The sequence below is a fragment of the Sceloporus occidentalis genome, unplaced genomic scaffold (genome assembly GCF_023333645.1).
Source record: "Sceloporus occidentalis isolate IW3139 unplaced genomic scaffold, rSceOcc1.0.p SCAF_1, whole genome shotgun sequence".
NCBI lineage: Eukaryota > Metazoa > Chordata > Lepidosauria > Squamata > Phrynosomatidae > Sceloporus > Sceloporus occidentalis.
The window spans coordinates 892,201-905,997 of record NW_028316981.1 but is presented as its reverse complement, the minus strand read 5'-3'; the positions used below and the strand labels follow the sequence as shown (position 1 = coordinate 905,997).

The 13,797-nt window shown below is 41.4% G+C and overlaps 1 protein-coding gene across 7 annotated transcripts; it reads right to left on the bottom strand.

The window, feature by feature from the left end:
- Nucleotides 1-909: 909 nt before the first annotated feature.
- On the bottom strand, nucleotides 910-11,236 carry LOC149320308 (uncharacterized). 7 transcript variants are annotated; one of them, XM_089502111.1, is made up of 3 exons: nucleotides 11,209-11,236; nucleotides 6,542-6,698; nucleotides 910-3,331 (listed from the first exon to the last, which is right to left on the bottom strand). In XM_089502111.1, the coding sequence occupies exon 3, from the start codon at nucleotides 3,087-3,089 to the stop codon at nucleotides 2,082-2,084; it is 1,008 nt and encodes a 335-aa protein (XP_089358237.1). In that variant the 5' UTR covers nucleotides 3,090-3,331; nucleotides 6,542-6,698; nucleotides 11,209-11,236; the 3' UTR covers nucleotides 910-2,081. The 7 variants fall into 7 exon arrangements, with proteins under 7 accessions (XP_089358237.1, XP_089358234.1, XP_089358235.1 ...); XM_089502108.1 differs by lacking the exon at nucleotides 11,209-11,236 and adding an exon at nucleotides 10,493-10,799; XM_089502109.1 differs by lacking the exon at nucleotides 11,209-11,236 and adding an exon at nucleotides 10,540-10,799.
- Between the last annotated feature and the right edge of the window lie 2,561 nt (nucleotides 11,237-13,797).

The window sequence follows — 13,797 nt, the reverse complement described above, 5'->3', positions numbered from 1 at the left end:
TAAGGGTAAAGGAGACCCTTCCCACACTCCCTCACTCCATTATCCACTGAAGTCCCACAAGAAGTGCTAAATTGAGGGTGGGATGGGGGGGGCAGAAGGGAATGGTTGAATGTCACCAGGACCCCTGTAAGGGATCTGGGAGTCTTAGTGGACTACAAGCTGAATATAAACCAACAGTGTGATGCAGCAGCTAACAAAGCCAGTGCAGTCCTAGGCTGCATCAATAGGACTCTAGCATCTAGACTGAGAGGAGTAATAACACCACTCTATTTTGCTTTGGTAAGACCTCACCTGGCATATTGCGTTCAGTTCTGGGCACCACAATTCAAAAAGGATGTGGACAAGCTGGAGTCGTGTGTCCAAAGGTGGGTGAGCAAAATGTTGAAGAGTCTGGAAGCTACCAAGCCCTATGAGGATATGGCTTAGGTAGCTAGGTATGTTCAGCTTGGGGAAGAGAAGTTGAAATATTTGAAAGGATGGCCTATTGAGGATGGAACCAGCTTGTTTTTCGCTGTTCCAGAAACTGGGATACACAGCAATGGGTTTGAACTACAAGGAAAAAAATCCATTTAAAGATTATGAAGAGCTTCCTGAGGGTAAGAGCTGTTCAACAGTGGAAGAGGCTGCTGCCTTGAAGGGTGATGGAGCCTCCTTCTTTGGAGGTTTTTAAAGAAAGAGTGGATGGCCTTCTGTCAAGAGGGCTTGGATCTTGCATGACCAAAGGGGGTTGGACTGGATGACCCTTGGAGATCCCTTCCAGCTCTAGGATCCTGATTCTGTCTTCTTGCTTTCCACCTTAGGGCCATGAGATGATACTTTGGATAGATGACAATCCCTGACTCCAAAAAAGGGGGTGAGGGAATGAACCAGCCTCCACAGAGAATTTAAAAAATGCTCAGTCAATTCTGTAAAATATGGATCCCTTTATTGATTATAGAAACAAAAGAACACAAGCATTGGTTCCAGCAACCGTTTCACACCGAAAGAGATTTACGGAAAACCCTCCCCAGATCAATGAGCAAGGAGAAACACCGTTTCACGTCCAGATGAATTGCTGTCTGTGCCTCGATTGTCTTCAAGCCTTTGTTCATTCCTCCGATCTGAGATGGATTTGCAACTGAAAGCCCAACATCCAAAAAGAGGGACAAGTCTCCTGATTTCACAGTCAAGAGCAAAGTAGGACAGAGAGACTAGAAATGAGATAAGCTGTTCCTTGAACATGTTTACTCACTGTTAGGAAGAACTTCCTGGCGCGAAGGACTTTTTGACAGTGGCAGACGCTCTCCGGGAGAGTGGTGGAGTCTCCCTCTTTGGAAATTTTTGAATAGAGCTTGGATGGCTATCTGTCAGGACAGCTTGGACTGTGAATTCCTGTATGGCAGAATGGGGTTGGACTGGATGTCCCTTGGGGTCCCTTCCAACACCAGGATTCTATGATACTCTTGGGGACTCCTTCCTTCCTGGATCCCCAACATCTCAGTTTCATCCTCACTCAAAGACTCCTCCAGGGAACACATGGCGCATGCTAGCCAGGGGAAATGGGACTCAGCTGGTTAGAAAAATTTGTGTTTTTCAATACCTAAAACTCAGGATTGAAGTTTATTTTATTTATATGCTGCCTTTCTCCCAAACCAAACCCAAGGCGTCTCACAACAGGTGCTTAAAAACAACAACAACAACAACACAGTACAATATTAAAGCACAATGAAAACACCGCATTAGTGTAACAAGCCAAAAATGCAAAATGCCTAAGATATACTAAATTAAAAATATAAAACCATTAAAGACATAGCAAACACCCCAATAAGAAACCTCCCTGGGTGTTATTATGTATTAAAAGCCTGCTTGGAAAGAAAAGGTTTTTTGTCTGTTGGAGAAAAGAAAGCAAGGAGGGGACCAGGCTAGCTTGCTGTGGAAGGGAGTTCCAAAGGCTGAGAGCAAGCACTGAGAAGGCTCTCTTTCTCATGCCCTCACCAAGTGAGCATGACATGATGGCTGGACCGAGAGAAAGCCTTCCCCTGAAGATCTTAGGGTTCTGGAAGGTTTATACAGGGAATTACAGTCTTTCATATAGTCTTTGCCTACATGCTGAGCCCTGTGTGTGTTCGCTGATGTTTCATGCATGCCCCACGGCTGTTGAAGGTCTTGCCACATTCCACACATTTGTAAGGTTTCTCCCCAGTGTGAATTCTTTTATGGATAGTACATGCGCCACACTGACTGAAGCTCTTTCCACATTCTGTGCATTTATACGGTTTCTCTCCCGTGTGGGTTCTCCGATGTCTGACGCAGGTCCCGCTATCGCTGAAGCTCCTTCCGCAGTCTTCACAGGTATAGGGCTTCTCCCCTGTGTGCCTTCTTTGATGGGACGTGAGAGTCCCGCTCCGGTTGAAGCTCTTTCCACACTCCACACACTTGTACGGCTTCTCCTCTGTGTGGGTTCTTTCGTGTAAAGCGAGAGAACTGCTGCAAATGAAGCTCTTCCCACATTCCATGCATTTATAGGGCTTTTCTCCAGTGTGGATTCTTTGATGTTTAGCGCATGCACCGCTATCACTGAACCTCTTTCCACATATAACGCATTTGTATGGTTTCTCACCTGTATGGGTTCTTTTATGGGACGTGAGGTCACTGCTGACACGAAACTTCTTTCCACAATCGGTACACTGATATGGTTTCTCCCCCGTGTGGATTCTTTCATGAAGACTCAGAGCGCTACTCACGGTGAAGCGCTTTCCACATTCTACGCATTTGTATGGCTTCTCCCCTGTGTGGATCCTTCCATGGATGGTCAATTTGCTGCCTTCGCTGAAACACTTTCCACAGTCCTCACATTTGTAGGGTTTTTCCCCTGTGTGGGTTCTCTCGTGTAAAATAAGAGCGCTGGTGCTGATGAAGCTCTTTTCACATTCCATGCATTTATAGGGCTTTTCCACGATGCGCTTTCTTGGATGTGGGGAGCATGCCCCACCACTTTCCATCCAGCCACATGGTTTCTCCCCAGGGTGGGCTCTTTGATGTTCAATGCACGCTTCATCATCAATGAAGCACATTCCACATTTTGTGCACTGGTACAGTTTGTCCTCCATGGGATTATGTTGTATAAGTTTCAGAGCAAGGTACCTCTAAATATTTTCCTACTGATGGGACACTTCGGTCTTCTTCTTTTGTGGCTCGACCGCCAGGTGCAAAATTCACAAATGTCAGCCTCTTGGGATACAAAGAATTTACTTCCTTTATTTTTTCAATGGATTTCCTTCTGGCTTTTTAGTTCCCTTTGGCTTCCAAGATTTTCTGTTTTCACAATTTGCTTGCTTGTCTCGCATCACACCTGATCAAGAAAGAAAAAGAAGGTTAGAGATCATTGTTAAGGCTCTCCTCTGTTCTCTTCACATCCTGTGTTCAAACCTATGTTACTTTTTGTACATGTCTGTTTAGAATATCAGGTGTTCTGTTATTTGTCCCTAGTTCCATTAGGCACAGATGACATGTCTATTATTATTACAGTCAGCCTTATTATTATCAGAAACATACAATCCTAGAGTTGAAAAAGTCCCCAAAGGTCATCTAGTCCAACCCCATTCTCCCATGCAGGAACTCACAATCAAAGCAGCCCCGACAGATGGTCATCCAGCCTCTGTTGAAGACCTCCAAAGAATTAGACTCTTACCTTAGTGTTGTTATTGTTATTAATTTTGTGAAACCGAAGGCTTTCATGGCCAGCAACCATAGTTTTTTGTGGGTTTTTCGGGCTATGTGGCCATGTTCCAGAAAGGTTTCTTCCTGATGTTTCGCCACAGATGCTGGTGAAACATCAGTAAGAAACCTTTCTGGAACATGGCCACACAGCCCAAAAAACCCACAGAAAACTAAGTTATTAATTTTATTTACTTATATCCCTCCTTTCTCCTAATATAGGGACTCAAGGCAGCAAAGAGCAAATTTAAAATTATTTAATTTAAAAACAATATAAAAGCATTAAAATGTAAATATAAAATATAACATTAAAAATTAGACAATTTTAAGTTATAACAGTTATGCATTTAAATGTTGTATGTGTAAAAATTCTGTTCCTATCTGTTCTTTCTATGTGTAGGGTTGCCATCTATATTGGAGCATCCACAAATGACCCTTCTGCATTCTCCTCACTGGCAGCGCCAGAATATGGCTGCACCAATGAGGTTGTGCACACATTACACTGCCATTGACCACAACAGGATTTGAGGTCCTGTGGTTTTTGCCATCATTGCAGGATGAGGAACAGAACGCCCATGGATTCATAGAATCATAGAGTTGGAAGAGAGCACAAGGGCCATCCAGCCCAACCCCATTCTGCCATGCAGAAAATCACAATCAAAGTATCCCTGACAGATGGCAATCCAGCCTCTGCTTAAAGACCTCCAAAGAAGGAGACTCTTCACTCTGGAGTGTGTTCCACTGTTGAACGTTCCTCCTAATGTTAAGGTGGAATCTCTTTTCCTGTAGCTTGCATCCATTGCTCTGGCTCCTAGTCTCTGGAGCAAGTGAAAACAAGTCAGCTCCCTCCTCAGTATGGCATCCTTTCAAGTATTGAAACAGGGCTATCATATCACCTCTTAACCTTCTCTTCTCCAGGCTAAACATCCCCAGCTCCCTGAGTATTTCCTCTTAGGGCATGGTTTCCAGACCCTTTACCATTTTGGTTGCCCTACTTTGGATACGCTCCAATTTGTCAACATCCTTTTTGAATTGTGATGCCCAGAACTGAACACAATATTCCAGGCGGGGCCCAACCAAAGCAGAGTACGGTGGCACTATTACTTCCCTTGATCTAGATACAATACTTTTATTGTATTAGGCTTTTTAGGTGATACATCACACTGTTGACTCATGTTCAACTTATGGTCTACTTGGATTCCTAGATCCCTTTCACATGTAGAGGTCTCATTCAGCCAGGTGTCCCCCATGCTATATCTATACATTTCATTTTTCTACCTAAATGCAGTATCTTAGATTTCTCCCTGTTGAAACTCATTTTGTTAGTTTGGGCCCAGCTTTCTAATCTATTAAGGTCATTTTTAATTTTGATCCTATCCTCTAGGGCAGGGGTAGGCAACCTGCGGCCCGGCAAGGCCTTGGGACCGGCCCCAGCCCGGTCCTGCCGCAGATTGCCGCCGGGGCCTTTGGCCTCTCGCGCGCAGGGGCAAGGGGGGCAATTGTCTATAGACGCCTCAGAAACATGCATTTATATTAACATTTTTAAAAAAATCAGCAATTGTTTTTGCATGTCCTCCACTTTTTAAAAAAATGTGTCCACCATTTGAAAATGTTGTCCTACATTTGTCCCGGTTTATTTATTTATTGAAATTTTTCAAAAATTATTTAATTATTTATTTTTTGGCTTCGGCCCCCCAGTTGTCTGAGGGACAGTAACCCGGCCCCCGGCTCAAAATGGTTGCCTACCCCTGCTCTAGGGTATTAGCTACTCTTCCTAATTTGGTGTCATCTGCAAATTTGATAAACATGCCCTCTATTCCTTAAACCAAGTTATTAATAAAGATGTTGAATAGCCCTGGGCCCAGGACAGAACCCTGTGGGACCCCACTGGTCACTTCTCTCCAGGATGAAGAAGAGGAGCCATTGCTGAGCACCCTTTGGGTTCAGCCAGTCAACCAATAGTCGACTGTATATACGTAGCATGCTTAACTAAGACCTCAAACAGACGGGCCAAAAGGTCTGCCGTTGGAACACATTTGGGACGTGGAATTTAAAATTTACACCCTCAAATTGCATGGAAGCCACCCTGGGGCAGCTGAAGATAGCCCAAACCTTGCCAGAAAAGGAGAGGAATAAAATGTTCCTTTTGCTGGCTGGAGTGAAAACCACAGTGGCAGCCTGGAGCAGCAAATGGCACTGGATCAGCCGCAGCCTAGTTTTTCAGGCCTGTCTCTCCTGACCGAACATCCCTCTCCAAACCCATATTCTAATCGCCAGCAGAATGGACCTCTTTCTTTCTGGACAGTAGATTCCCAATACTAATAGTTTCTTTTATGCACAAAATTACTAAAATTATTGTGTATAAAATTAACTTGAGACTATTGGTATAAAGAGTATATGAAACACCAATGAATTTCATATTCAGACTTGAGTCTCATCTCAATGAATTTCATGTTCAGACTTGAGTCTCATTACGTAGTGGTTTGAGTGTTGGACTATGACTCTGGAGAATCGTTCTCTGAGGCTGAAAGAGTATGACTTGTTCAAGGTTACCCAGTGAGTTTACATGGCTGAGCCAGGGTTCAAACCTTTGACCCCAGAGTCATAGTCCAACACTCAAACCACTTCCCCATACTGGCTTCTATATACCTTATACATAGCCTAAAGGTAATTGTATACATAATATTTTAAATAATTTATGCGTGAAATAACATTTGTGTACACTGACCCATCAGAAAGCAAAAGTGTCACTGTCTCAGCCACCCATGAAGAAAAATTTTGGTTCTTGGAGAATTTTGGATTCCGGGATTAAGGGATTCTGGATTAAGGGAGACTCAACCAGTACCTGGTGTGATGCCAACATTGCAACACAAATTGTTTGAGGAAAGCACAACATTCTTCTGATACAATGCCCCAACTAAGTAATCTTGCTATGCTCTTGATGTGTTGAATAAGCTGCTGAGGATGCACTAGTTGAATTTCTGGTGCAGACATCAGTGAATCTGTGGGAAGGAATGAATGATAAGAATATAAAGTGAGAGAAAAATTGCACTTGGATATTTCTCGCGCCCAAAGAACCATAACCAGCCATGGAAGTCAAAAATTTGTGTTTGCCTGTGTGTATTTCATGCCAAATGTGAAGCCCTAGGCCGTGACATTACTCTTCCAGCTCTATGATTCTATAATGCAGTAATTCTATAATACTACAGTGGTCCCTTCACATTCATTGGGGTTAGGGGTGAAGGACACCCGTGAATGTGGGAAAATCACATATTAAAAAAGCAGTTCTTTTTACCTAAGAGAATACCTCCGGCGTAACTCTATGGTCAACATCTCCCAGACGCTGGTCATAGAATCATGCTGGGGGACCTACAAATGCCTAGAGAAGTGTTTTCTCTAGGAACTTCTAACTCTATGGCCAATGTCTGGCAGTGTTTTGCCAGAGGACCTAGAGATTCCTAGAGAGAACATTTTAATCAAAACCACAAATAATCAAATCCGCAAAAGTCCAAGCTACAAATGTGGAAGGCCAACTGTATAAGTTTGCTTTACCTGAAACAAAATCTTATGAATAGGAGGGCTCAAAAGTTTTTACAGTCTTGGGAAATAAATTACCTGTCTTACTGACTTTAGTCACACTTATAGTAACAGTCTTAACAATACAGGTTGAGTCTCTTACCCTTAATTCCAAAATACCTCAAAAATTGTCCACATACAGGTGGCTGAGATAGCGAAACCTTTGCTTTCTGATGGTTTGGTGTAGTTTGTGTCATGCACTAAATTATTAAAAACGTTGTGTATAAAATGAGCTTCAGGCTTTGTGAAAAGGGGTTTCTGAAACATAAATGAATTTCTTATGAAACATAAATGTATCTGAGGAAGTAGACTGAAATCTACGAATGTCAATTTCTATCCTTCAGTTTGCCTCAAAGGTGCTACAAGATCTCTCTACGAAATGAATTTCTTCTTTAGTCAAGACTCATTTCTAAGTTATCTAAATAGGTATATGTAAGCATTCCAAAATCCAATAAATAAATGAATAAATAAAAATGTTTAAAAATCAAAAATCCAATACATTTCTTGTCCTGAGCATTTCGGAGAACCTGTATCTATCTCTTACCCCCTTCTCCCCATGGATTGAGGTGGGGAACACAACGTATAATATATACCTTAGAATGTTAGTTAATAACATGCAGCATCATTTAAAAATGACATCAGCTCGAGATAAAATGACATAAAAATGATAGAATGTTAATTTAAAATAACAAAAAAGACAAATACAAATAAAAACAATCAATCCCTATTTAAAAATTCATTTCAATAGTACTGCCAGAAGAAACTGATCTTTAAGGCTCTTTTGAATCCAGGCAGCATATTCATCTGCCAGATCTCTTGCAGCAGGTCGTCCCACAATTTCGGGGCGACTGAAGAAAAAGTCCTCTGGGGCTGCATCCACACTGGAGAAATAATCCAGTTTGACACCACTTTAACTGCCATGGCTTAATGCTGTGGAATTCTGGGAATAGTAGCTTATTGTGGCACCTGAGCTCTCATCCCAGAATTCCATGGCATTAAGCCATGGCAGTTAAAGTGGCGTCAAACTGGATTATATCTGCAGTGTGGATGCAGCTCTATCCCTGACTCTTAGGAGTAAACATCCTCCCAGAGGGATAGACAGGGAAATATCTTCTGGGAAATAAAAAAGGTAAGTGCAGAACATGATATCTTTTACTCAAGGCAATACTCTTCTGACAATGCAGGCCTGCAATAAAAAACATTTTAAAAATATTTTAATTGTTTTAAATGTATTCTTTGGGTGTGAGATTTTAAAAAAACACAACAAAAATGTCACCTCTATTTTAATGCCTTTTTAAAGTATTGCTTTTTAGTTTGTAAGCAGCTTTGGGTCCCAATTGTTGGGGGCAAACAGGAAATAAGTAAGGATGATAATAATATAGTATAACTTGATTGTTATTTGATGTTTATTTTAATCTGTTGTTTGTATATTTTTGTTGAATGATGTTGTGTTTGAATTTTGTATTATATTCTATTTTCTTGACTGTATGCCACTGGCAGGTCCATTCTATTTTATTTTATTCTATTTCATGTACAGTGTTGTGTAAACTTACAGCTTTATAAATAAAGTTAATAATAATAGTAAAAATAATAACAACAACAACCCCGCACACAGTTCTTGCACAAATTCAACGTTTTTATAAATTCAGTCGTGACATTCCCGTGTAATTTATTTTATTGCTTTGGAACGAATTTATTGACATAAGTGGATTAAAGTGTTTTGAAAGCCTATGAGAAGACTCCCTTCCTTACCCTTTTCAGGGTTGTTCTGGGCCTTCAAGTCATTGCTAACATATTGCAACTCAAAGGTGAACCTACCTGTGTCGTATTGTAATATGACTACACAACGTCACCACAAACAACTTCTGTACAGCAGTCAGACTGAATGCAAATATGGCAATGAGTTCACCCCCCCCCAAAACAAAAACAACCCCACATAGCGCATAGTCACAAAAGCATAGTTCAGTCTGAGTATAGGTTGAGTCTCCTTTCTCCAGAATGCCGAAATCTGAAATACTCCAAAATCCAAACTGCTCACATGGCTGGTCAAGAAGGTGCCACCTTTGTTTTCAGATCATTTAATTCTTTTATAATTATACAAAACATATATAATTAAAAATGTTTTCAGATAGTTTAAGTACACAAACTTTGTTTCATGCACAATATTGTAAAAACTATTTAGTATAAAAATTCAGGCTATGTTGATAAGGCATAGAGGAGACATAAATGAATTTCATGTTTAGACTTGGGTCCAAGATACACAATTGTGCACTTGCAAGTATTCCAAAATCTGGAGAAATCCAAAATATTTCTGGTCCCAAGCATTTTGGATAAAGGAGACTCAACCTGTATTGCGCAGAGGTTTTTCATGGCGGCGGCGTTTATGTGTTTAATGCAGCGCAGTGCAGGTATTCGTAATTGTATCTGTGATTATAATATCTGTATTTATAATTGTCAGTACAGTATTAGATGCAACACAGTGCATTAAAAAAGAAGAATGGGTTTTCTATTTCAACAGCTGGTTTTGAAATTTTTTAAGGGTCTGTATGTGGCTTTATTTTTATTGTTTTAATTGGTTTTAGCAATTTTAATTGTTTTAATATGTACTGTTTTTAAGCGCTTTTATCTTTTAAACTGCATTTTATTATTTTAAGGAGTGAGGTGTTTTAGTACGATAGAAGCTTAATTCTATGTTAAGGCTCATTTCTGTATTTTATTTCTGTATTTTAATTTGTGTTTCAATTTCGATTTTATTTTTTAAAACCGTATGCCTTTGCTTTGAGTCCCAATTTTTGGGGGTTGTGGCGATGATGGTGGGGCAAGGGAAAGCGGGATATGAATAATCGTAATAAATAAATATAAATCAATAATTTATGTTCAGGGTTCAATTGTTTTAAACGAATGTGGCTCTGCTGACAGATTATGCAAGCTGCAAAACTGAAGCTCATAAAAACATTGGTAGGATGGTTTTGTCATTTTGAGAGCTAGCATGGCTTAGTTGCTGTTGTTCTTTGTTTAGTTATATGTTTATTCATTATTTCTAGGTAACGTAACATGTCCATACAACTATACACTTTCCACACCAATGAAAACTAACAGATAAACATATATTCAAACATTTACACATTCATCATTATTCATATCTGAAAGCACATCAACACTAGTTAATCATTTAAAAACCTCCCGATTGCCAGAATCACAGCTATGCAGAGTAACTTACGTTTCAGATTTGGTTAGATTTAGTAAGTGAGTATCTCTTGCTCTTACCACTCCCATGTTCCTGAAATATGGCATTTGGGGTCATCTTGCTCAGTCAAGTTTTCCTGGGTTCAAATAAGGGACACCCCTTGCAAAAAGGGACACCTGAAAAACCCTATGAAGGGCACTTGGGAACCCTATAAAGGACACCTTTTCTATTAAGGGACACCTGGCCACCTTTTGAAGGCCATCCCTTCCAATAAAGGACACTCCTCCTATTAAGGGACACCTGGCCACCCTCTTAAGAGACACGCCTCTTAATAAAGGAAACCTGGGCCTGTTACAGACTGCCAAAATAAAGCTGCTTCAGGTCTCTTTGGAGGTATGCTGTTTAAATGATGCATGGGTCCTATGAGTCCAGAGGTCGCGCCAAAGCCACACTCCATTCCTAAGCACTGGAGGGCAGCTTTGGTGCAGCTTCCGGATTCTTAGGACCCATGCATCATTTAAATAGCATACCTCCAAAGAGACCCGAAGCAGCTTTATTTTGGCTGTCTGTAACAGGCCCTGGTAACCCTATAAAGGACACCCTTTATATGAAAGGCCACCTGCCCCCCCATAAAGGGCACTCCTTCTATCAAGGCCCCCCCTCTGCTTAGGTCCCCCTCTGAGACCCCATCCCCCCCCCCGAGGCCCATTCCTCTCCCTCCCAGGATCCCTCCTTCTTCCTCCCTTTACCTTTTCCTCCTGCCTCCTCCATCCATCCCCCCCAGATCTCTCCCACTTCCTCCTCTCCCCCTCCCCCACCGGAAGCCCAAGTGGCCCCCCTTCCCCATTTCACCCCCCAAAAAATTGCCTCTCTAGGAAAGAGAACTCTCTCCCTTGGAGGACCTGAGGGGCTGGAAGAAGCTTCCTGGCAGTGGCTCCCAACGCTTGGCCCTCCAAGGTTTCTTGGACTACAACTCCCAGAAGCCTCAGCCACTTTGGCCGACGCTCAGGTGTTCTGGGAGATGGAGTCCAAAGCAGCAGGAGGACCACAGCTTTGCCTTGGAGATTAATCCAACATGCTCCAAAGTGGTCCACTTGGGGGACTGAGCCTTTGCTTTGGGACTAGGGTCCAGTGGGCACAAACGTGATTGTTATTTATTTAATATTACATTATTATTATTATTATTATTATTATTATCATCATCATTAAAGCTTGTGTATAAAATGACCTTCAGGCTAGGTGTGTAAACTAATGTCATGTTTAGAAACTGGGTCCCCAATCCAAAACTGCCCACATGGGAGTGACACCTTTTACTTTCCAATGGCTCAATGTACATACACTTTATGTATTTATATTATTATTATTATTATCATTATTACACCATGATCATCACCATTATTTAAAATATTGTGTATAAAATTATCTCCAGGCCAGGTACAAGTACATAATGTGGATATGAAACATAAATGAAATTTGTGCATAGATTTGGCTCCCATCTCCATTTCACTACACTGTTGTGTGTGTGTGTGTGTGTGTGTATATATATATATATATATATGGGACTCGAGCATCCAGAGATTTTGGTATCCACAGGAAGGCCTGGAACCAAGCCCTAGCCAATACCAAGGGCCCACTGCACATGCAAATATTATTATTGTTGTTATTATTATCATTATTATTATAAAAATTAAAAATTGAAAACCAGGAGCCTCTCCTTTCAAAATGCAGATGTCTGAGGCGCAGTCACCAAAGGCCCAGTGAGGCCCCGGCCTTGCTCCCTCCTCCAATGTGGCATCCCTCCAAATATGTAAGCAGGGCTCTCATGCTACCCCTCACCCTCCTTCCCCCCCCCCGGGTTAAACGCACCCACTCCCTCAGCCGCTCCTCAAAGAGCCTGGTGCTTTCCAGGCCTACCACCATTTTGGCCACCCTCCTCTGGACACGCTCCAGATTCTCAACATCTTTCTTGAACTGTGGCGCTTCAGTTAACAAAGCCTTTGACAACGGGGCTCCATTTTTTTAAACAAAGATTTTAAAATCCCCCTTTCAAATTTTCTTCCTCCTCCTCCTCCTCCTCCTCCTCTGCCTAGCTGCAATTTTTAGCAGCATCAGCAATGCTATTATATTGCAGCAGCAAGTCTGCAGTAAACAACGCAACAAAGCTTGAGCTGGGAAAGAGCTGAAGCTGCTGAAATAAGGAGGGGAAAAGTCATCCCTGGATGCATTTTGTAAGAAGCTTTCAAGTAGTCTCTCAAATGTTCAAAATGCATTTCTTCACATATGCGCAGGGTTTGGGGGGAAAAATCTCCAGGTCCTCCAGTGCAACTCTATGGTCAACATCTGCCAGAGGCTGGCCACAGAATCATGCTGGAGGGCCTACAAATACCTAGAGAAGGGGCTTATCTAGGAACGTCTAGGTTCCTCAGCACAAGTCTATGGTCAACGTCTGGCAGAGTTGCGCCGGAAGACCTGGAGATTCCTAGAGAGAACATATGGATCAAAACCACAAATAATCACATCTGCAAAAGTCAAAGCTGGAAATGTGGAGGGCCAACTGTATTAATATTGTGAAATGCTGTTTTGTGTATTAGAAAGCTTGATCAACCGAGATTTAATGCTTTCTAACATTCACAACAGCTTTGATGCAATTTACATATTTCAATAAAACTCTATGGGAATTACATTGACAATTTGGTAGCCTATAAATATAGGATTCTAGGGCTGTGTCCGCACTGCAGAAATAATCTGGTTTGACACTGCTTTAATTGCCATGGCTCAATGCTGTGGAGTCCTGGAAACTGGTTTTGAGAGCTATTTATCCTTTTCTGAGAACTCTGGTGCCACAACAAACTACAATTCCCACCGTTTCATAGCATTGAGTCATAACTGTTAAAGTGAGGTCAAATTAGGTTACTTTTGCAATGCAGATGCAGCCCTAGACTCCTCTTTTATAGGCTACCGGCTACTATTGTGTTTATTGGAGGATTTGTTTCTGAATGGCATTTGCTGCACTATAAAATTAAGTGATTAAAAAGAAGCAACTGACACTTGAAGTTGGTCTAAGAACAAACAATTGCCATTGAACTGTGACAACAACCCTTGTCATTCCAGTAAGAGGGCTGGGAATAGCCAAACATTTAATCATATTTTTCAAAACTAGAAGTGCTTTTTTTTGCTAAAATAATTCAATTTAAACCAAGGTATGGGTATGCAAGGCTTACCTGACCTGCTTGTTTCATTTCATATGTGAATGCCAATTTTGGATTAAATGTTAACTAATGTTTAAAGGCCTCCAAAGAAGAGACTCTATTACACTCCGAGGAACTATGTCCTTAATC

Excerpts from the sequence above, each read along its gene's own strand:
- LOC149320308 (XM_089502111.1), bottom strand. The coding sequence starts at position 3,089 with ATGGAGGACAAACTGTACCAGTGCACAAAATGTGGAATGTGCTTCATT.